This window comes from Ornithorhynchus anatinus, chromosome 13 (genome assembly GCF_004115215.2).
Source record: "Ornithorhynchus anatinus isolate Pmale09 chromosome 13, mOrnAna1.pri.v4, whole genome shotgun sequence".
NCBI classification, from domain to species: Eukaryota; Metazoa; Chordata; class Mammalia; order Monotremata; family Ornithorhynchidae; genus Ornithorhynchus; species Ornithorhynchus anatinus.
In genome coordinates, this window is record NC_041740.1 from 5,124,117 (window position 1) to 5,147,426 (window position 23,310).

General features: G+C 44.4%; 1 protein-coding gene across 5 annotated transcripts in view; it reads left to right on the forward strand.

Annotated features, from left to right (window-relative positions):
• Positions 1–23,310, forward strand: part of DPP6 (dipeptidyl peptidase like 6) — a 618,762-nt gene that overhangs the window by 461,605 nt on the left and 133,847 nt on the right. For all 5 annotated transcript variants that reach the window (XM_029077439.2, XM_029077436.2, XM_029077438.2 and 2 more), the window contains 2 exons: positions 13,065–13,159; positions 14,794–14,868. In XM_029077439.2, the coding sequence (XP_028933272.1) occupies positions 13,065–13,159; positions 14,794–14,868 (170 nt within the window). The remainder of the gene's footprint in view (positions 1–13,064; positions 13,160–14,793; positions 14,869–23,310) is intronic.

Below are 23,310 nucleotides of genomic sequence, written 5' to 3' on the forward strand. Positions count from 1 at the left end.
GGAAGAAACGGGGGTTTCGAATTGGGATGTGGAATAGGAGGCGAGGAGGGAGCCTGGCAAGTGTGTGAGAGGGAGAGAACAATGAAAAGAGATGAAGAACCAGAGATGCCTTCTGTGACTAAGGGTTAGAAATGTGGGCGGGTGAAGCAATGGAGATCTATCAGTTTGGCTCCATGCTGCTTTTCTGAAAAGAGGTTGGGGGACAGTGGGGGAATTTTGAAGGTTTCAGACTATAGATCACGGACTTTGAGTCAGGAGACCCACATTCTAATCCTGGCTCAGCCACTTGCCTGCTGTTTGGCCTTGGGCAAGTCACTTAGCTCTCTGGACCTCAGTTTTCTCATCTTCAAAATGGGGATAAAACATCTTTTCTCCCCCTTCATAGATTGTGGTCCCCATGTAGGACAGGATCTGTATCCACGTTGAAATCTTTTTTACCTGCCTCAGTGCTGAGCCCAGTGCATAGCTCAAAGTCAGCGCTTAGTGACCGCTGGCACTATCATCATTCTCATAGAGATTTTGAGGATTATTGGTGGATTTCATTTCTGCACATCATCCCCGTTCCCAGCCAGCTTTTCCAGAGCTGGCCGGATTTAGAGGGGTTTTCAGTCACGCAAGCTTTTGCATTGCGTTATTGAAAATACCCTAAGCCCATTTAGCCACAGCATCCCAGACACAAAGAGAGATCAACCATTCTCTCCCTTCAGGGACCTGGGTGCCATAACAAAGCTCTGGAACAGATCAAATCAATGAATGGCCACAAAAAGGAACTAAGTAAAGAGCTACTGTAATTAGAAATGAAGAGGTGGGGGCTCTGGGTATCTAGTTCTAAAAGATGAAAAGGGCAGTAAATAAAATCGTATTTCCAGGAGATCATGCCTGCTTACTGATCCTGACAATTAGAAAATGTGTTTGTTGGTGGGTTTTTTTTGAACTGTAACCTTCATATGGTTTTTAAAAAATTTTCTTAAGGTCGATGCCCCACATAGTGACTGCATTGCATTTGTAAAACAGTGCCCTCTAGTGGTTGATATTGCGCATGTACGTTTCTGTGGCTTTTCAAGTAAGATGTTTTGAAACTGGAGAAAGGACTGTGCTGTAGGTTCCATATTTTCAAGGCAAGAATACCCACCTTATTGTGGTGGGGTAATTTGTTCACATTCCCATTAAACGTATGCAAGGCAACGATATTTTTAAAACAAGGAAAACAACATCAGGTGCCACAAACATTCATTCATTCAACAGTATTTATTGAGTGCTTACTATGTGCAGAGCACTGTACTAAGCTCTTGGAATGTGCGAATCGGCAACAGATAGAGACAGTCCCTGCCCTTCACCGGGCTTACAGTCTAATCGGGGGAGACAGGCAGACAAGAACAATGGCAATAACAAACACAATGGCACAACTGTGGATTTACCTTTGTGTGGGCACAACGTTGCCGGGTCTATGAGTCTCACGTTGGCCTGTTCAGTCGCACACTTAATCGCAAGGGAATTTTTCCATCAGTAGTGCCTTTAAGCACTAAAGCAGAGAAGCAGCTTGGCTCAGTGGAAAGAGCCCGGGCTTGGGAGCCAGAGGTCATGGGTTCGATTGCCAGCTCTGCTATTGTCAGCTGTGGGACTGTGGGCAAGTCACTTCACTTCTCTGGGCCTCAGTTACCTCATCTGTAAAATGGGGATTAACTGTGAGCCTCACGTGGGATAACCTGATTACCCTGTATCTACCCCAGCGCTTAGAACACATAGTAAGCACTTAACAAACAAATACCAACACTTAGTACAGTGCTCTTCACAGAGCAAGCACTTAATAATTACCATTAATTGATTGATTCAAATAAAGACAACTACCTATGTATAATATATATATATAAACTTATAGACAGAAATTATCTAAAATACTTTCACTCAAAGGAAAAAGTCATCACTAATGTTTATAGTGTACCCTGAGGGTAAAATCTGATGCTTTGCATCCCTCTAACCTGAACAAAAAGAAAGTGCTCGTTCCGGCCAGAGCAACCCTTTCTGTCAAAGCCGGTAACACCGATGGTAATAACAAAAAAAGATGTGGTGGTAGAGAGAGCCTGGAATGAACAGATGAGTCCCCAAATCAGCATATGGGATGGCATTTTTGTGAAAAATGATTCATGGCTCATATCCCCTTCTGTGTGTCAAAGCGATCATTGTCACTTCCAACCCCCAGAACAATCCTTTCTCCTGTAACAGTGCAAAATGCAGAGAAAAATGGCTCTGTAAAATGGTCCCGAATGCTTAAGCATCTGTTTGTCAAGGGGAAAGTACAGAAAATGCACACTGTGAACATCACCCTGGACCTCTGTAAAAGGGTGTTTGATTTTAGAAGCTTATCACTTAAGTCTCCTGCATCCACAACCAGCCGTTGTTGACTTATGCATCTTTGGGATAGTTATATTTTTGCATTTACCACGTCGTCTCTGGGCAGAAGTTCAGTCTCAGCATAACTCCAGGGTTCCATTTTTTTATCCGTTGTTCTACAAAGTTGTACTCTCACCTTTGGCGTCCTCATGGCAGAAGAGTCTCGGGCTTACTTATTTTCGAGGACCCCCAAAGAGGAGATATGAAAGTTCTTTTCCCCTCACAGCCCAGTGGAAGTTTGATTCTTTAGTCTTTATTTGGAGCCTCTTTAAGGTTCTTTTCCAATTCAAATCAAGGAGAAGCCTTGTTTTGATGGTAGTAACTCATGGCACTTTTTAAAAGCAAGTAAGAGAAAGGTTTCCATGTAAGAAAAATGAAAGTGGCTAAATTCCCCTTAAGGAGTACTTTACTGTTGGGAAATCAATTGGGTATTTATTGAATGCTTACAGAATGCAAAGACCCATACTAGGTGTGTGGGAGAGTTCAAAACGATAGTTTTGGTAGCCACAACTCTTGCCATCAAGGATCTTACAGTCATGAGGCCTCACTTGACAGGATCCTGGAGAAAGTCCTCAATCAAATGTACAGGAAACAGCTAGAGGGCCTTTGGAGGTGGGATGCAGAGGTCTGTAGGAATCTCATGGTCTGTTGCTGTTCCAAGAAGGCATCAGAGCTATCCCAATTTCTTTTTACCCTCATCAGTGGTATTTATTGAGCACTTACTGAATGCAGAGCACTGAAAAGAGAGTGGAAGAATGGAGTACAACAGAGAACATGGCCACGTTCCCTGCCCACAGCGAGCTTACCATCCAGAGGGGTAAACAGACATTAGTATAAATAATTTATGATACAGAATTGGCAAATTAGAAAATATCTATTTAAATGTCTATTCATATCTCTTCACCAGGTGAATCTGAAAGCATGGTGGGATCCTGGCCATTTTCCATTGCCTCTTTAGTGGACGGTAGACCAAACGCTCAATAAATATCATTGGTTGATTGGGCATCTTTCTTTTAATGGATTTTGTTAAGCGCCTACTATGTGCCAGGCACTGTACCAAGTGCTGGGGTAGATACAAACTAATCAGGTTGGCCACGGTCCCTGTCCCACATGGGGATCACAGTCGTAATCCCCATTTTACAGATGAGGTCACTGAGGCACAGAAAATGAAGTGACTTGCCTGAGCTCACACAGCAGACAAAGCACAGGACACACACAGATGTGGTGGATTAAGGTGCTTTTCCAAGATTGCCACGAGGCATCAGTTCTGTCAACCCAGAGTGGGGAGTGGTTTTGAGGGCGGGGAAAGCTTCTAGCGAGTCAGAGTCTGCTCTCCTTGGTGACTGTGCAATCAGACGAGACCAGAAAACAATTACTTTGCAAAAGCAGCATATTGGTGTATATGGTGCTTAAGTGGCTAATGCTTTTTCAAACCAGGCTTTGCATAATAAAATGCACTCTCTCATGTTGTGCTTACTTAATGTACCAGGGTGATGGGGTAGTCCGCATTTAGCTAAATTGCCGCAAATCACCTCTTTAGAAAAGTTTTCCTCGCTGTCTTTCATGTCCGAAACACTAAAAGCAATAAAAGGATAATGACCCATAATCCCAGGAAGATAAAAATGATTTTTCAGTCATTTTGTGGAATTAAGGTCGGGACACAGGAGAGCGCAGGCAGGACAGGCCTCTTCCTTCCTGGATCTCCCTGCCGGGTGGAGCGGTATACCCAGTAGAAAGGGCGCAGGTCTGGGAGTCAAAAGACCCGGGTTCTGATCCGAGCCACTTGCCTGCTGCTTGGCCTTCAGTCAGAGCCAGTGCAAGGGGGCTATTTTCCCAAAATGGGAAAAACAGACAATAAGCAATGGAAGCCAAGGGCCCTCAACCCAGTCAAGCAGGAAAGCTGGACTCTGGGGCCATTTTCATCCCAGGAGTCACCAGCTCCTTTGGTGCCCTGCCCATGGCCCCAGTATAGGCTTCCGCACCCAGGCCCTTGAGAAATATCGACACCTGGAGAAAGGACTCTCACTTCCCCCGGCTCGTGGCAGTGACTGAGACAGGCCCAGCCCTGGACTGCTTCCAGTCCCTTCGCTTCATTTTGCCCTTCTGGTCTTTCAGTCAGTCAATCAATTGTATTTGGCTATCTGTTCCCATGGGCGGGAGGCAAGAAGCACAAGTACTCGATTGGGTGGATGACCAGCGGCGGCCGGGTCTTCAAAATGCCACAGACCCGGGGGGGAAGGGAATGGCCCCAAAACTCAGAAGCTGCCAAAGCTAGCACTGTTTGCAGGTCATTTCGCATGCTAGGCCGAGTTTGCGAGATCGGACAGCTGGGTGTCTATTTGTGGAATTCTATTTAGCACGGAAGCCAGGAAAGGAGGAGATGCTTTTGGAAGGGGCTGGCTGTAGAGTTGACCCTCAAGACTGTAAGCTTCTTTGTTAGAATGTAAACTCGTTGAGGGCAGAGATCTCTTGTCTACTAACTCCGTGTCGGTGAATATCATAGATTAACTGATTTATTGACTGGTTGAAGCACAGTGAGATGAGGATTTCTGGCAGGAGATTGGCACTTTTCCCAGGGACTTGCCCCACTCCCTTGGCTGCAGATCCCAGGAGGACCTGTTCAGGTTGGCTCTATACCACCCTCAGTGGAACCAGCCGAGATCTGACTGATTCTGGGCCCGGGACTGGAATTCCTCTTCTTTTCCCCTTTACCTCTCTAGTGCATCAAGGTTGCCTTTTAAGTTCAAGTGGCATGGCTTCCAAAGGCACGTTGGTTTTGGCCTCAGGCCTTGCATCCTTTTTCATTCCAACATGCCAAGCCAAACCCCACTTTCTTGTAGCATTATAGTACAATGCAACATTGCGACGTTGCTCCCGTGTGCACAAGCACAAAATAAAGGCATTTGTTAAATGCTTACTTTGGGCTAAGGGCTGGGGTATTAAATCAGTCAATAAATGGCATTTATTGACCATTTTGTACAGAACACTCAATGAAGCAATGGTGAGAGTACAGCAGTTGGTCGACACAAGCCCTGCTTTCAGGGCACTTACATTCATGTGGGGAAGGCAGTCTTTAAGATAAATTACAGTTAGGCGAAGAAAGAAAGTGTAGGGGTATGTACATAAAGTCGAGGGGTGGGGTGAGTTGACAAAGCATTTAGGGGGCATAGGTGACACAGACGGAATGACATTATGAGATCTGACGGTGCACCCCATATGGGACAGGAACTGTGTCCAACCCGCTTATCTTGTATCTACCCCAATGCTTAATACAGTGCCTGACACATAGTAACCATTTAACAAATACCATCTTTTTTTTTTAAAAAAAAAAAAGGTTGCTCTTCCCTTTGAGTGGATTTATCATCACAGCCTCCTCTCCTTACCAGCGGTTGTGCCCAGGAGAGTCAGGGACATTGAATCAGAGGGAGCCAGTGATGTGTCTTCATTGGCAGATGAGTAGAGCCGGGATAGAGTTCCCGGGGCTAGATCATCGTTCAGCAAGTTCGCCACTCGGCACTCCGGCACGTCCTAAAAAATGATGTTTGTGTAATTGAAACCATAGAGGCGTTTAGCAGAAACTAACTCGGCGGGTTTCCACAGGAATTTTGAGGTGTTGAAAGGGTGGAAAAGATTTCACCCTTGAAACGGCTTCACGTGGTTGGCGGTTTGATTGCTCCTGTTGAAGTAGCAGCCCGAAGCGGTCTGCGTGACGCTCAGCTCTTCCAAATGTTCAGTTTCCCGTGCTTTGACAGAGGGAAAGGGGTGTCTCAGTGGTGCCATTTTTGTAATCCATTATGTAATGGAATAAACAGATTTCTGTCTGAGCATTACAATTTTCAGCATCGTTTACACTACACATTGGCCATTCAGAAAGGCAGGTTTCAAAATGAGATTCAGCGATGACCTTTATCCGAGCCCCTGACAGCTATAAATCAGGCTGAAAATTCTCATCCGCTCACTGGACAGAATTCATTACAGACAAAAGATTACTGCGTTGCTTTTGCCTTTGATTGGGGTTTGCACCATTAAAATGTGTGTTGCTTCTCAGATACAAACAACACATTTCACCATGGAAGACCGGAGGTATCATTCATCGATTCTTTGGATGACTAAGATAATGTAACCTGAAGATTAGCCGAGTCTCACTGTGTTTTGCTTGGATTACAATGCAGATCAATTTGTTCTCTTTTGAAGTAGGCCAATTTGTTGTTCGTTAAATTGGAACTCGTATTGATGGCCTGTATTGAATATAATCGCCCGATTTACAGCCCTCACCGGTCAATGCTATTTTGGTCCTGTGTGCATTTTTATCAGGGCTGGGAGCCCGTACCCATGATTTGGATACTTTGACCGTAATCCAGATTATGGGGGGGGCCTTAAATGGAGCAGAAGGGCCTGTGGCAGGTAGATGGTCTTGGCTTTGTAATCATAGCATGTCCTGCAGGGTAAACAGTGATGGATCAGTCAATCAATAATAATAATCATAATTGTGGTATTTGTTAAGCATTTATTAGTCTGGCACTGTACTAAGATCTGGGGTAGATACAAGATAATCAAGTTGGACACAGTCCCTGTCCCACAGAGGGCTCACGGTTTTAGCCCCCATTTTGCAGATGAGGTAACTGAGGCTCAGAGAAGTGAAGTTAACTCTTAGTTAAACTCTTTAAACAGAAGTGAAACTCTTTAAAATGCTTTAAACTCTTCATTGCTTCTTTACTATATTAAATTCCATAGTTTCATAAATACAGAATCCTTTCTAGTACAGTGGAGTCAGGCCAACACGGGGGCCGAGAAGCCTACAAACATCACATCTTCCATCTTGCCAACCGCATGCACACGACCATTTCTTCCTACAGTAAACCTACTGTGGTTCAGTTACCTCAGTTACCTCATCTGTAAAACATGTGGATCATGGTCTATGAGAACAGACTGGGGTTGGAAGAAAGCTCTTCCCTAATTCTTCCTCGTGTTCTTCCTGCCTCATGAAACGCAGGCCCCGGTTCTTGCAGAACTGGGTGTATTCAGAGACATTTCGCCAACTAGTTGAAAGCAGCCCACACGCAGGCAGAGTTCTCCTTTGACACATGATCTGTTTTTCACCTGTCATCAGTCCCTCAAGTTCCCTTTGAGAAAGGACCCGTTGGCATCTCTTTCCTAATGAGGCCCTTTCCCATCTTGACAGCTATAAACGAATATCTTTGATGAAGTGAATGATTTCTTCCAAGAGGAGCCACCCACTCATCCAGAGAGAATAAAAGACTCTGGATCATTTCTTTCTCTCCCTTTCCCGCACAAACACTGTGGGGAATTTCCTTACTTGGATCATTCTCTTAGTGGATAGAGAATGAGTCATAAGGTCATGGGTTGTAATCCTGGCTCCACCACTGGTCTGCTGTGTGAACTCGGGCAAGTCACTTCACTTCTCTGAACCTCAGTTACCTCATCTCTAAAATGGGGATTGAGACTGTAAGCCCCATGTGGGACAGAGACTGTGTCCAACCCTACTTGCTTCCGTCTGTCCGAGTGCTTAAAACAGTGCCTGGCACATTGTAGGTTCTTAACAAATACCATTATTAATAACAATAATAATAATAATAATAATATCTGTGTCAGGTCAAGGGAGGAGCAGTGTGGGGGTTTGAGTTGACGGTGCCCAGGCCTGACTTCAAATCCTTGGGCATTTTAGTGTTATCAGTCAGGGTCCCCTATCTTGGCACACTGTCTTGGCCCTGAGCCCACAGGACTCAGGAATCAAGGCCACCCGGAAAACAGAAAGGCAGGGCCAACTAGACTATACACCCGTGAAGCGATCGCCTCCCAGCACACTGTCAGGGCTGGGTGGGAGAATGTTGGAAGTTAGCAGAGGTCCAGTCTGTCTGAACCAATGCCTGGGAGAACAATGAATTTGACTCTGAAAGAAGGAGGGATAGGTCAGAGCCCACTCCCCTGAGAAGCAGCATGGCCTAGTGGATAGAGCATGGGCCTGAGAGTCGGAAGGACCTGGCTTCTCATCCTGCTGGGTGACCTTGGGCAAGACACTTAACTTATCTATACCTCGTCTGTAAAATGAGGATTAAGATTGTGAGTCCCCATGTAGGACTTGGGCTGTGGTCCAACCTGATCAGCTTGTGTCTACCCCACAACTGAGTTCTGTCTGATGTCATTATGTTACACTGTGGGTGAGCCCAGCATTACAAAGTGAAGTCATATGGCATGGGAAAGGTGACAGATTTTTTCCCTGCCTCGAGGGGCAGAAATGTCTGAAGCTGACCCTGAAGAAAGGAAGGCAATTCCTGTTTCAAGAGGCAGTTTTTATCTCCACCTCCTCTCCATCTGCTCCCAAAAGATAGATCCTCTCTAGGTGCTGGCTATTTAGGAGGTTCAAGTTGCAGCCGAGAGAGTAAGGCGGCCCATCAGCTCCACTTCTCAGTGGATCCTGATGGGGAACTAACCACGATAAAGCAGCCTGGGTCCCTGTGGTTCTTGTTAGTAGAGTTTTGGTACAGTAAGCACTTCAGACCCACATCTTTCACCAAACCTGACTCCACTGAAACCTTTAAAACTCCAACAACACAAGGAGAGCTGAAATTAAAAGATTTTTTTTCCTCTTAACCCAATTAGGCAGCCCACGAGTGTATTTGAAAATTGACCGAGCCCAAGTCTCATTGGTTGTCTGGTGAGCAGTGTGCAAATTATATAACCACTGAGCATTGTCTTCAAAGGAACGGGTAATTACCTGCTCTGAAGATATGTTTTTTTGAGGGCCTTTGCCCGAGTCTTTCTCAAAGCTGCCAAAATGGATCCTGGGTCATAAATTCTCAGTAATTTCGTGTTTGCAATTAAGTTTGAGGCACGCAACTATTAGAGCCGAGATACCACTGAAGGAAACTTTTTCTTCTTTGTGCTCCACGTAATGGACTCAAATCCCAAAGGAGCCCTTGTGTCCTTGACTTCAATTTTCCCAATCAAATCATCCATTTTCCTACTGGGGGTCCAAAGTTTGCTTCCCTGAGATGATTCCCTGGAGCTCTAGGGAGCTCCCCATTCCAGAGAGCATCAAACATCAGCATGAGATAGTCAACCCCCTTGGCTTATCTCGGTTCCACTCTCTGGTCTTTCTTTCAAACAGTTGCCACGAGGCTTCTCTTATAGCATCCAAATCCTCTGCCGAAGGTCGATATTTCCTGATCTGAAAAGGTGCTGCAGTCCTCCAGACAGAGTGTGGGAGATTGATTTCCTCTGAGCATCTCGTCCTCATTTTCCTCCTCAAAGACCTCCACATTTTGAAATCCACGCTTCCTTCCTTTATATGGCCTGAGAGCTGGAGAGTGGGGGAATCACTCACCTCGCTCTGAATAATAATGAATAACTATGGTATTTGTTAAGTGCTTACTTTGTGTCAAGCATTTTTCTAAATACTAGGGTGGATAAAAGATAATCAAGTCAGACACCGTCTCTGTTCCACATGGGACTTACCGTCTAAGTAGGAGGGAGAACAGTTATTGAATCCCATTTGTCAATTGAGGAAACTGAGGCTTGCCCAAGAGAATTTAAGTGACTTGCCCAAGATCACACAGCAGGCAAACAGCATTGAGAGTAGAAACCGGGTCCTCTGACTCTATGCTCTTTCCATTAGGCTGTGCTCCTTCTCAGGGAAGAATTAATTTGCTTCCTTGTCCTCCTCCTTATGATTCTGCTTGTCTCCAGGGGTCCCCCCACCTGGCTCACAGGGTTTGGGGATGGGAAATCACCTTTAACTTCTGAAATATGACACCTGCTGTGTAGAATTCTAGTTGCTTTACATAAATGGCTTTTCCGCTTGTGATCTTAAAAATGGAGCCACTGCCCCCGCTCTTCTGCTTTCCAGAGGCGCTTGTGGTCCATGGCTTCTTCTGAAAGAATGAGGGCAAACTGACTGCTCTGACAATGAACCCAAGAGATGCACGAGCCCAGTTGGTTCTCCCTTGCTGTGTTGGAGCCTTCTGCACCCAATTGATAAGGATTTCCTGGAAACAACTGGGGCCTTGATCACACTTAAAGCTAGTGAAAAGAGCAGAGGGATGGGAGTCATGAGGCCTGGGTCACCTCCCCACGTGCCTGCTGTTTTTCCTTGTGCAAACCACTTAACTTACCTGTGCCTCAGTTTTCCCACCTGTAAAATGGAGATTAAATCCTATTCTTCCTCTGCCTTAGATGGGACCACTTTGGATTTGCTTATATTGCAGTCTACCCCAGTGTGTGGCACAGAGATTAACAAATAGTAAGCACTTGAGAAATACCACAGTCATTTTATGATTATTATGATTAACTGTCAAGCACTTAGTACAGTGCTCTGCACACAGTAAGCACTCAATAAATACAATTGATGAGGAGGATGAACTGCAGGGTGGCTGTAGTTGGGAACTGCATGATCTTGACCCTGCTTTTGAGAAACCTGGTAGTCTCATTTTCCCCCACGGCATTGTTATGGTTTTCCAGAAGGGAGAGAGCTGTAGGTTTGGGGCGTTCCCTAGAGCAACTTCTGACAGTCCTCGCCAATACCAGATGAAGAGACATCACACACGTTGAGGCAGCCATGCTGTGTCATGTAATGGCGTCGGACACGGCTTGTCACAGATGTTTCACTAGGAGAGACCCCTGATCCCCTGACTTTCCACAGAGCTATTGCAGCCTCCTCTCGGGTCCTGCTTCAGAGTCGTGACATTCATTGGCAGGAGTCAAGATGGAAAGTGACTGGAAATGAACAGAACCAGTGGCATCTCTGTATCGGATGAGGGACAACTCTGGCGGCAGTCATTAGAGTTTGCAAGCGCACACTCCACCAGGAGGTGCAGGAAACCTGTCAGGCCTTCCCATCTGTCATCGGCCTCCCCCGAGATTTCCAGAGTCTCCAACTGCCAGGAAAAATACACCCCGCTAGTATCCGTTCTTGCAGAATGACCAAAAAAGAGACCAGAGGGCGAACCGCTATCTCCCTCCAAGACCACCTTTGACTCCCAGGCTGAAGGACCCAATTTTACTTCTGCAGCTGACTTTTCCAGTTTCCTGCCCCGTTGCCGTGTCACTCGAATCCTCTGTTTTAGAAGTAAGCCTCGGTATTGGGGAGAAAATGACTAGTAAGGGTGTGCAGAGAGAGTTGAGAATGGAGTATGTTTGAACAGTTAACTGAAATTAGGGAAGCACTGAACCAAAAAAAAAAAAAAAGGAAATTTACTTTATTATTGGAGAGCATTATGGGCTTCCAAAGTAAAACTCTCTTCCGAGGCTGATGGGGTTTCTTCGTGGAATTTTTTATACTCAAAAACTTGTTCTCAATACCTGTGGCCATGTCAGAACTGATTACTCCTGACAGTGAGTGAAAAGAGCACAGGCCTGGGAATCAGGATTCTTTTCCAGCATTTAGTACAGTGTTCTGCACACCGTAAATGCTTAATAAATTCTATTACTATCACCACTATTACCACCACCACCTGGGTTCTAATTCCTCTGCCACTTGCCTGCTGTGTGGGCTTAGATGTCACTTAACTTCTCTGTGCCTCTCCCTCTCCCTTAGTCTCTGAGCCCTATGTGGGTCAGGGACTTTGACTTGTCTGCTTATACCGTTTCTACTCCCAGCCCTTAGAATGTGCACAGTACATAGTAAGCACCATTATTGTTAGTATTATTACATGGTGTTACAGCTCCTTTTTATTGGCCCGGTTGGTCGATGCCTTTGAACTTTTCATTTGTAAATCACGTGGTACAAACAGCATCATCTGGACCATAAGCTCATTATGGGCAGGGAAAGTTTCTGCTAATTCTGTTGTTTGTACTCTCCAAGGGCTCTGCACCGTGCTCTGCACATAGTCCTCAAACAGGTACATAATAAGTACCATTGATTGATTGATTTAATATACTTTAAAAGTCAGCTGATGTTTTTCGATTCAAGAGACAGACACTTTTCCTCAATTCCTAAAAATGAGTTAACAGGAAAACATCTGTATGTTATGATGTTCTTACATGCAATAAATCCAGAATACCCTCCACTGACTATCACTTTTGCTGAGAGAAACAAAAGTGAGCTTAAAAATCCAGTCTTTCTGTGCTGCTCCTGCATTAAATTAATTTTCCTTTTGCATCTTGGGCCATGAGAAATTCTTTTAAAAAAATATACATAGAATATTGCTCTTAGGAGGCAGTATGGCCTAGGGGAAAGAGCGTGGGACCAGTAGGCAAGAGATCCAATTCTAATCCCAACTCTGTCCCTGGCCTTCTGTATGACCTTAGGCAAGTCACTTTTAGCCTCCCTGGGTCCCAATTTCCTCATCTTTTTGTTTTTATATTTGTTAAGCGCCCACATTGTGCCAGGCACTGTAATAAACATTAGGGCAGATACAAGCTAATCAGGTTGGACAAAGGCCACATCCCTCTTGGGGCTTTCAGTCTTAATCCCCATTTGTTGTTGTTATTTTTATTCATACAGCAAGTGAGTGGGAGGAGTTCTAGTTATTAGCTCAGGCCTGAAGGGTTGAGACGAGTGGAAGAGGCAGAACTCCAGGCCTCTGCTCGGATTAAAAGTTGGCATACTTCTGACGCAAATGGGGCTCCATTCTCCATCAGCAGCCAGCGTGCCGATCAAAGGCCGAGTGGGTTTCTTGATGTCTCATGCTTCCCCTTTCTTGCTGTCTTTACAGATAAGGAATTCATCTACCGAGAACAAAATGGCACGGTCATGCTGCGGAATGTCGAGACGAACCGTTCTACCATATTAATAGAAAGCCAAAAAATTGTAAGTACCTTCTTTAATGACCGGGATAATTTCAGGGTTTTTTTCCTTCAGGTCAATAAAGCAGAAAATGACTTTAGTTTTCAACTTTTAGTATGGCCAGGCAGAAGCAATAAACTTGTAATACTACAGGCTAAGCAACGAAAGATAATGTGAAATTGAACCCACACTAATTTAATAAACCGAAAGCTCGCTTTCTCTCGGACTGCGGGAAATTCTCTGCAGGTATTGGAAACAAGTGTTGCATATCACACATAATTGAAAGATAAAGTCCTTAGGCTCTTACACATTTACTGAACAATTGCAATAATACATATGTAATTCTCCCGCAGCACCTTCCCCACCTCCTTGACACAGCTTACCTTCGCGTGTGTGGCAGCGACTAACTCCCCTATTGTAGATCGAGTTATTGTAATGAAATTCAGGGGAGCTTGGTTCAGAAAGAAGTCTTGATTAAATCTAGGAAGTGGTTGCCCCGCCTGGAGTTTCTGGAAAACTCTATTTTTAAAAACTTCCAGAAAATAAAAGCATAAAACGTATTAGAGAGATGGTGGTTCATCAAGCCAAAGAGGAGGCAGCTCTCTGAATAGTCTGAGAGTCAGGAGACCGAGCCCGCTGCAGGTCAGGGACTGTGTGTCTGACCTGATTAATCTGTATCTACCATAGCGCTTAGTGTAGTGCTTGGTACACAACAAATACCACCACCATCATCATTATTATTAGGTTCTAGTCCCAGCTCTGCCATCAGCCTTCTGCATAGCCCCAAGCAAGCCACTTAGTCTTTCTGAACCTCAGTTTCTTCATCTGTAAAATGGGGACAATAACACCTGCTTTTCCCTACCTCAGGGATGTTGTGAAAATAAAATGAGATGTTAATGTGAAAGCTGTTTGGAAAAATAAGTGTTCTATAGAAAGAAGGTTTCATTCTTCACTTTACTATAGTGCTTAAGTGTAGAGTGAAGTATTTATCCCCACCTGGGTGCCAAACATTTCCCTCTTTGGTCTTCTCTCCTTGACTGCCCTCTCACTGGATCCTGTCAGGGGTGGTGCCTGTGACTCAGATGAACACGGATTGAGGCTGTGCTCCTTCCACTGGAAGGGAGGAGGCTGCAGTGGGCTGTGCCTGGGCTGGTGATAGTTCCTCTGTGCATGAGTGGATTTCCTTTTCCAGAAGTTTCCAAGAAATAAAGATCAGCGTAATTTGTTGAATACTGAATTCAAGGTGCTTAGTTTGTGGCCATCAGCTGCTCCCTTAAACACAATCCTTGAGAAAGTGAAATCCCCCTTTGACTTGAGCAGGACGGCAGCTGCCACTTCCTACTGAAACCCACAAGACAGCCTAACTTTGGTCATTCATGCTCAGATAATGAGACGATGGGAAGAAATAGAAGGGTCATTTCAATCAACCAGTGGTATATATTGAGTGCTTACTGTGTGCAGAGCAGGGTACTAAGCACTTAGGACAGTACGGTTTAACAGAGTTGGTAGTCACCTTCCCAGCCCACAACAAGCTTACGGTCTCAAAACCATTTCTCAGAAAGTTGGCATGGCTGTTTTTCCCCATTAACACATCCTATTAATGGCTGTACTCAGTTAACTGTCCAATTGCTTATGTTTATCTCTCTGTGTGTTTCTAGGAGTTGTTAAAAGCCATCCGATATGAAGTGTCTCCCGATAGGGAATATGCCCTCTTCTCATATGGTGTCGAACCGGTGAGTATTCTTCCTTTGTATTTATAGACCCGCTTCCGGATTCCACTGCTGGAGTAATATTATTTAGTGAAGTTCTTCAATATCTCATTCCCTCGTACCAAAAAATACTTGACTGTCCTAGGATATTTTCTCTCTGCGTGTCATACTGCCATCTAGTAGAAGGGAAGGGTATAAATAACTCCACAGCGGACAGAATTTCTGTCAGTCTCAGATTCGGTTTATAGGATTTTTCTTGGGGAGATGGTGAAGAACTGTCTCTCGACAAGAATTTATTTCACCCTTTCAGGTAATTTTTTTTTTCTTGCCATTTCCTCAATTACCCCATAAATTTTTTCCCAAGCACAAAAAGCTGCTGTCAGTGTCTCCTTCAACTGAAATAATACATTAATTATCCTGCCACTTCTCTGAGTGCTATGGCTAAAGGCGGCCTTATCACTTTCACAATATAAATCCCAGCTCTTGTCATTTTACAGGGGACACGTCCATAAAATTTAACCCCGGGCTTCAAAGCTGCCCTTAGTCTAGGCCTCTGACTAAAGTGTTTCACACAAGTCAGTCTTTCTTTTTAAATACCATTTGGTGACTTAAAAACTATGAGAAGCAGATGGGAATGAAAATGCTTTTGAAGTAGAGCTACCTCTTCAGTGCAGAGGGACTAGGATCTCTGGAAGAATTTTAGATTTGAGAAGCGATTGTTCCCAAGTGAACAAGAAAATGGAACATTCCATCGTCCTGTCCCTTGGTTTGCCCTTTTAGTTAATCCACTTTGGGGAAGGGCACCGCTGTGCTGTCCTTATTGATGTGTAGCAAGTTTGGGTTGAGAATTGCTTAGCAAACCCAGTCTCAGACAGTCTAGGTTTTCCCCATCTTTCCTGGTTAAAATATGCAGATGTCTACAGATCTAAAGAAAGGTGGGAATAGATAATCAGTCAGTCATATTTATTGAGTGCTTCTTTGTGCAGAGCACCTTACAAAGCACTTGGGGGAATACAATACAATAGATAGTTAGCAAGTTGGCCTTTGGTTCTAAGGTGATGAGCAGACAGCATCCATGAGCATAAGTATCTTTGAGAGGTAATCTCTTGCACAGTCGGTGGATGAGAATCCAGTAGGGGTGTCTTTCTGGCCCCTTGCCGTTCAGGTAGGCATCGCTCAGATTCCAGTGGTTAAGAGAGGAAAGAAATTCCTACAGTCAGGGTATTCATTTCAGTTGTTTAGGTTGTAATGGAGATGGTTTCAATCCATTCTATTGAGTGCTTACTATGTGCAGAACACTGCAGTAAGCGACTGGGAGAGTACAGCGTAACAGAATTGATAGACATGTTTCCTGCCCACAGCGAGATGGTTTGCCCCGAGTCATCCACACTCTCTTCCCCAGATCCCTTATGCCCAGCTGTATTTATTCATTCATTCATCCTGTCGTATTTATTGAGCGCTTACTGCATGCAAAGCACTGTCCTAAGAGCTCGGGAGAGTACAACACAACGATTAACTGACACATTCCCTGTCCCCGATGAGCTTACAGTCTAGAGGTGGACGGTTGCAAGGAAGCTGGAAGAGAGAACGGGGTCGGTCTGTGGTCCCAGAATAGGTGATCTCTGGGACATCAAGAGCAGCAGACACCACTGGGGACTAGATCTTCAGAGCTATGAAATCCTGCTTGAATTTAAAATATGTCAGAACCCTGAAAGGAGCCAAGATCCGGGGAGAAACCATCCCAGATGGTCTTTGGAGGTTCTCCTGGACATATTTCTAGAAAATATTTTTCTGTAAAATATCTTTTTAGAAAACTAAGGATCGCTGATATACCCGTTTAAAATCTCCAATAACCTATACTCCCAAATTTAAAATGCAGACCTCAGCTTGAGAATTTCCACCCTTGGTCCATTCTGTAAACTATTCCCAAGCAATTGTGGTTGCTGGAGTCGTGATTAGAGGTGTGTCTATGAGAGATTCTCACCCTTCCCTCCATCAGCCCAGATTTACTCAGCATTGGTAAGGTTACTATTAGACTGCATATTTCTTTTGGATCCCACAACTGAAGTGAAATTTGGCAGGCTCAGAGAGGAGTCAAAGGTGAAAATTTGGAAAATAAGTTTTAATTCAAGATGCCAAAAGGGCAAGCCTTGCAGCAGACACAAAAGGGGACAAAAGGGAGATTAGTTCTGACTTTGGGAGAGTGAACATTTCCTGACGCATAATTGCTATCTTTGTTTGGTGCGGGCTGTGTATGAAAGCAGTTTGACGCTTCTTAATGTGTATCTTACAAAAGGTTAGACGGTGTTCTATGGGAGTCAGAGCCCTCTGAGTAAACAGTAAATATATTTCTTTAATTAAAAAATAATATTAGTTCAGGCACAGCTGCCTCAAAAGGAGGCTTACCTGAAGGAGCAAAAATTCCCCTCATCACCTTGAGTAAATGCAAAACGACACAGACTCCTCTGCAGGGAGGAACGTTCGATGGGTTTTGTCCAGGTCTTTGTGTGCTCTGAGGAGATGCAGGGCTTAAGCATCATGTGCTGCCAACCCCTGTGCTTCAAAGTGTCAGTGGCCCTGGAGCATCATGGCCTAGCAGGTAGAGCACAAGCCTGGAAGTCAGAAGGACCTGGGCTCTAATCCTCACTTTGCTACTTGTTATTCATTCATTCAATCATATTTATTGAGCGCTTGCTTTGTGCAGAGCTCTGTACTAAGCGCTTCTGCTGTGTGACCTAGAGCAAGTCATTTCACTTCTCTGTGCCATAGTTACCTCATCTGTAAAATGGGGATTAAGACTGTGAGCCCCGTGTGAGACATTCATTCATTCATTCAATCATATTTATTGAGCGCTTACTGTGTTCAGAGCACTGTACTAAGCACTTGGAAAGTACAATTTGGCAACAGATAGAGACAATCCCTACCCAACACTGGGCTCACAGTTTAGAAGGGGGTGACAGACAACAAAACATAACAAGTAGACAGGCATCAACAGCATTGAAATAAATAGAATTATAGATATATACATATCATTAATAAAATAAATAGGATAATAAATATGTATAAATATGCACAAGTGCTGTGGGGCGGGGAAGGGGGTAGAGCAGAGGGAGGGTTTAGGGGCAGTGGGGAGGGGAGGAGGAGCAGAGGAAAAGGGGGACGGACTTAGTCTGGGACTGTGACACGGACTGTGTCCAACCTGATTAACTTTGTTTCTACTCCAGCGCTTAGAACAGTGTCTGTCACATAGTAAGCACTAAACAAATACCATGAAAAAGTCTTCCCTAAGGCACCAAACAGACTAAACTCTGGAGGGGGCTCAGTGCAGTCCTAGGGGGGAACTGGGGCCTCAGTCTGTCCATCTTGTAAAATAGGGACTTTGGTTCCTATGTCTCCTTAATGTGAGGAAAGCTGTGATTAATCCACAAAAACACTTTGGGTTCTTTGGGAGGAAAGACAATGAGCCCCCATTTCTGTGGTTATTGTGAGGGAAATCCAGCCTACATACAGTAGAGCTCACTGAATATTGTCAGTCAATCACTCAGTTGTATTTATTGAACGCTTACTGTGTGTACAGCACTGTCCTAAGCTTTTGAGAGACTACAATACAACAATAAACAGACACATTCCCTGCACACGATGAGCTTAAGGTCTAAAGATTGTCAAAACTGAATGCCAAACAATGTGCCAATCACTGTACTAAGCACTGGGGTAGATCGAAGATAATCCTGTTCCCCCAGGGTTCCAAGTCTAAAGGGGATGGAGAACAGATACAGAATCCCCATTTTACAGATGAGAAGAAGAGATTATGTGGAAGAGCGGTTTCCAAGGCTTTCCTTATAAGGCAGAGATAGAATTGGAATGGCTAGCAATATTCAGGATAAATAACAGTAGTCATGGTTGAGGGAAATTAGATGCTTAGGGAACTTAGACAAACATATCATCATCCTGAAAGAAGACCACGGTTGCCAGCATTTTACATTCATATTAGTACTCAGCTGTCAGAGAGTTTTCAAAATTCAGGTCTCCAGGCCACAGACAATAAAATCCTGCCTGGGTTTCATGATACGAAAGCTCTGAAAAATTGATTTGTGACTGTTGGGTGGCCCCAGGCGTGTATCCTTGACGTGGAAGCAGAAAGAGGAGATTTTCTTGAATCAACTGCATTTAGAGCACTAAATCTCTCTCCCCAGCTTTGTTGCAGTCGAGCCTCTTCTCTGTGTCCGCGTTTCTCTGACCTTCCAGTGTGGACACCGGTACTGATCATTGTCCTAAGAGTGGGGGCTGCTGGCGTGGAAAAGGGGGCATTTGGATTGAGATTGAGCTGGGAAAGCTTTTCAAGTGCAACGACTGTGTGGATGAGGAACAAGGAGAGTCATAGCATTTATGCTAAGAGCTTGGAAAGTACACGAGAAGCACAAAGCAAAGAAGTGGCAGTCTCCCTTCCCACATGGAGCCGATACTCCAACAGAGAAAGCAGGTGGTAGTGCATCCACACTTCCAGACAACCAGGCAGTTGTAAGAGGGAGCTTCAGGAAATGTAACTTGCTATATTTGCTATCTGCTAGAGTGGGGATGGTTTTTCATTCATTCAGTCGTGTTTATTGAGTGCTTATTGTGTGCAGCACGCTGTACTAAGTTCTTAGGAGAGTATAATACAACAATAAACGGAAACATTCCCTGTCCACAATGAGCTTACAATCTGGAGCGGAGGAGGGGTGTTTTTCCAAATTACATGCATAGTCCATTAGATTGCTAGCTCTTAGAGGGTAGGGATCATATGTTTTGCTTCAGCCATTTTCTTGCAATGATTTAGCACTCAGGAGCCCAGTAAATGCCATTGCTGGCCGATGAGGTGATTGATTTTTAAGTTAGGGGATGGAGGTCGAGGGTGGGTGGGAGAGTTTGTATGCAGGCCAGCAGTCCCTCAGTGGACAAAGTGCCTTCTCTAATCAAGCAGCAGTGAGAAACAGTGTTGCCTATTGGATAGACTACGGGTCTTGGAGTCTGAAGGACCTGAGTTCTAATCCTGGCTCCACCACTTGTCTGCTGTGTAACCTTGAGCAAGTCACTTCACTTCTCTGGGCCTCAGTTACCTCATCTGTAAGACTGGGACATGAGCCCCATGTGGGACATTGACTCTGCCCATCCTGATTAGCTTTTATCCACCCCAGCACTTAGTACAGTGTCTGACACATAGTAAGCACTTAACAAATATAAAAAAAAAAAAAACAGGAGCCACCAGAGGCGGAGGTGGAGGATAGCATGGAAGTGGGCAGGAAATAGAAACCCAAAGCAGGGCTGTCGGCACTGGAATAGTCATGACAATCCTGAACCTCCAGTATCCTTCCACTGGTAGTGTAGTGTGCCAGTCTGCCCAGCCTGATGTGCCACCTCTGGGGGTATACTGATGGGGCCCTCCTCCTAGATAAGTAGCATCTTCCAGAGGAAGAGCTACCTGTTGCCTAGCTTACTAGGAAGAAAGATGTGCTAAAAAAGGCACTATGGTCTAGTGGAAAGAGCATGGATTGGGGAAGCAGAAGACCCAGGTTTGATTCCAGCTTTTCCTCTAGCCCACTGTGTGACCTTGGCAAGATGCTTCTCTGGGCCTCTGTTCCTCATCTATAAAATGAGGATAAAATAAGGCACTCCCAGAGGTCATCACAGTGCTTGGGTCATAGCACTTATATAAATACCATTAGTAATATGAACTGTGTCCTAGGGACTCTACAGAAATGAGGTTCCACTCTAGAGCGATTGAAATCTAAATGGGCTGTTATTACAAATGCTGGCACACGGAGTCTTCACTTTGAAACTCGCAGCGTTTACCCATAGTGTATTAATAAATCCACTTCCACAGAATTTTTCTTTAAATCCACACCATCTGTTTTAGAGGGAAAGGCTAAGTGGAAACTGTTATATTCTGTACGTCAACTAAAGATCATTTATTTGGAAACGGTTTCCTGCTGGGAGATTTTACACAGTAGCCTTTTAAGTTCAATATACCATCATTTGAAGCTCAAAATTGAGAAGAAAATCTGATGGGAGTACAAATACATTGATAATTAAATGCAATTCAATCGTACATGTTTTAGGCGTTGATTTGGGGCCACCCACTTCTACCGAATACTCAGTAATACAAGCACGGAGGATCATCACAGTGTTGATGGAAGTCTGAATTGTGAGTCAGAGGCATTTGTGAAAATCTGAAATTAGATGCATCTTTAAAAATTGTGGGTTTCTCTCTAAACATAGAAGTAAGGGACCCCTCTCTGGCTCCTCTTCCTCCACAACACATCACAGAATAAAAAATATAGACTGCTTTATCCCAGTCATCACTTGGAATTGTTTCCATGAAAATGAAGTGTTAAGGCAAATGACGTTACATGAAGTACAGTTTCCCATGGGAAATAACATTAAAGGTATTAATACATTTTCAAGATCAAAGAAAGTGACCAAAACAATAGAAATATATGAAAAACAGTGATAGAGAAACAACTGTGGTAGCCTGATCGAAAAACAATGCAAGTATATACTAATGATAAAATATTTTGGATTAGAGGCAGTTCGTGTTTGTACGTAAACATTGTATTTCATTTTCCAGTTGTTTTATCCTATGCAGCAAAAGGGTATCTTGTCATAGTGGGTCTGCCATTATCTGTAGTAGGTAGATATCATGAACTAAAGCTAAATTGAAATGGGACTTTAATCTTTCTCTCAAGTCTCTCCAAATGTTTCAGAGGGAGGAGAAGTGTTTAAGTCAGGGTTCACTTTGCAGGATTGGAGAGAGCTCTGGAATAACGGCATAGGAGTGCTAAAATAAAAGCATTTTACAGCTGATGTCTCGAGTTGAGGTAGGATTTAGTACGTTTCTACTTCAAGGAACTTCTGCTCATTTTTTCCTACTCTCCTGAAAGATGGGCAAGAGCCCCAGAAAGGGATTTAAATGAAATTTTTACCTCCCCTCAGATTTATGATTCCTTTCATTAGATCGTAAGCTCTCCGATTGTGCCACCTTAGGGTGTTGAACTCTCCCAGGCGCTTAGCAAAGTCTCCGATGTACAATCAGAGCTCCATTAATGCTATTGATTGACTGCACTATTATTGCAATGCTGAACCTCAAATATTGGACTAAGAAAATGGAAGCAGTTTAATTTTTTCTTTCCTTTTGGGATAGATCACCTACAGGGCTGCTTCACAAATACCAGTGAGTGGTATTTATTGAGCTCCTTCTTTGTGCAGAAAACTGCATTAAGTGCTTGAGAAAGTACAGTACAGTTGGTTGACATGATTCCTGGCCTCTAGGGAGTGTACACACTGAGCTGGCAATGCCCAACTCTGTCCTTCCTTAATCCTTCAGCATCCTTAATCATTGTGAGAGGTTGAGGCCAGAATTGATGTCTATGGCGACTCTCGTTTCCCCCACCTACCCCATCGAAGAGCCAGACCAGCTGAGATCTCCTCCAGGAGGCCTTCCCCAATTAAGTCCTCGTTCCACTTGGATTTGTGACTTTTGAACATTTGATAGCCTCCCCTTCCTCAACCCCACTGCACTAATGCACAAATCTATAAATTATATATTATCAAGTATGTATATTAATGTCTGGGTCCCCCTGCCCTCCAGACAATAAGCTCATTGTGGGCAAGGAACGTGTCTGGCAACCCTGTTGCATTGTACTCTCCCAAGTGCTTGGTACAGTGCTCTGAACATAGTAAGTGCTCAATAAATGCCATTGATTGATTGTTTGCAGCTCCTGAAAGGCTGTGAGCCGGTGGGTGGCTAGCAGATTTTCCACCAGCGTAGCTCCCTGTTCTAAAAAGGCCTTAGGATCTCATTATGTACATAGCCATAATTTCTTCTAATGTCTGCCTCCCCTTCCCTCTGGACTGTGAGCTACTTGTGGCAGGAAGTGTGTCTGCCAACGCTTAGGTGCTCCCCCAAGCACTTAGTACAGCATTCTGTGTACACAGTAAGTGTTGGATGAATACCAATGACTGATCTGTCAGAACCACATCCCTGGCCACAGCTGCAGCCTCTTTTTCAGGGGAGGGAAAATGGAAGAGTACATTTCAACTTCGTGTTCAGGAGAGAGTCTGGGAGAATCTTAGTGAGCAACAGTGCTCATAAGGGCAGGTGCGGGCTCTGCCTATCCAGGGAAAGTTAAGGAATTTCCCAATCAAGGATCCAGTAGTGTTTATTAAGTAGCTACTACATGCCTACCTCTATAGGAAGCTACAACCGCAGTCCAAATCATGGTCCCATTTACCAGGGCCTTACAAGCTAATGGGCCTTCCCCGACTGAACCCTAATTTCTCCAATTTGCCCTCCCTTCTGCATCACCCATGCACTTGGGTCTGTACCCCTTGCCTTATGCTGTTGAGTCATCTCTGACCCTAGCGATGCCATGGAAACCTTTCTCCCTGAACACCCCACCTTTTTCTGCAGTCATTCTGGTAGTGTATCCA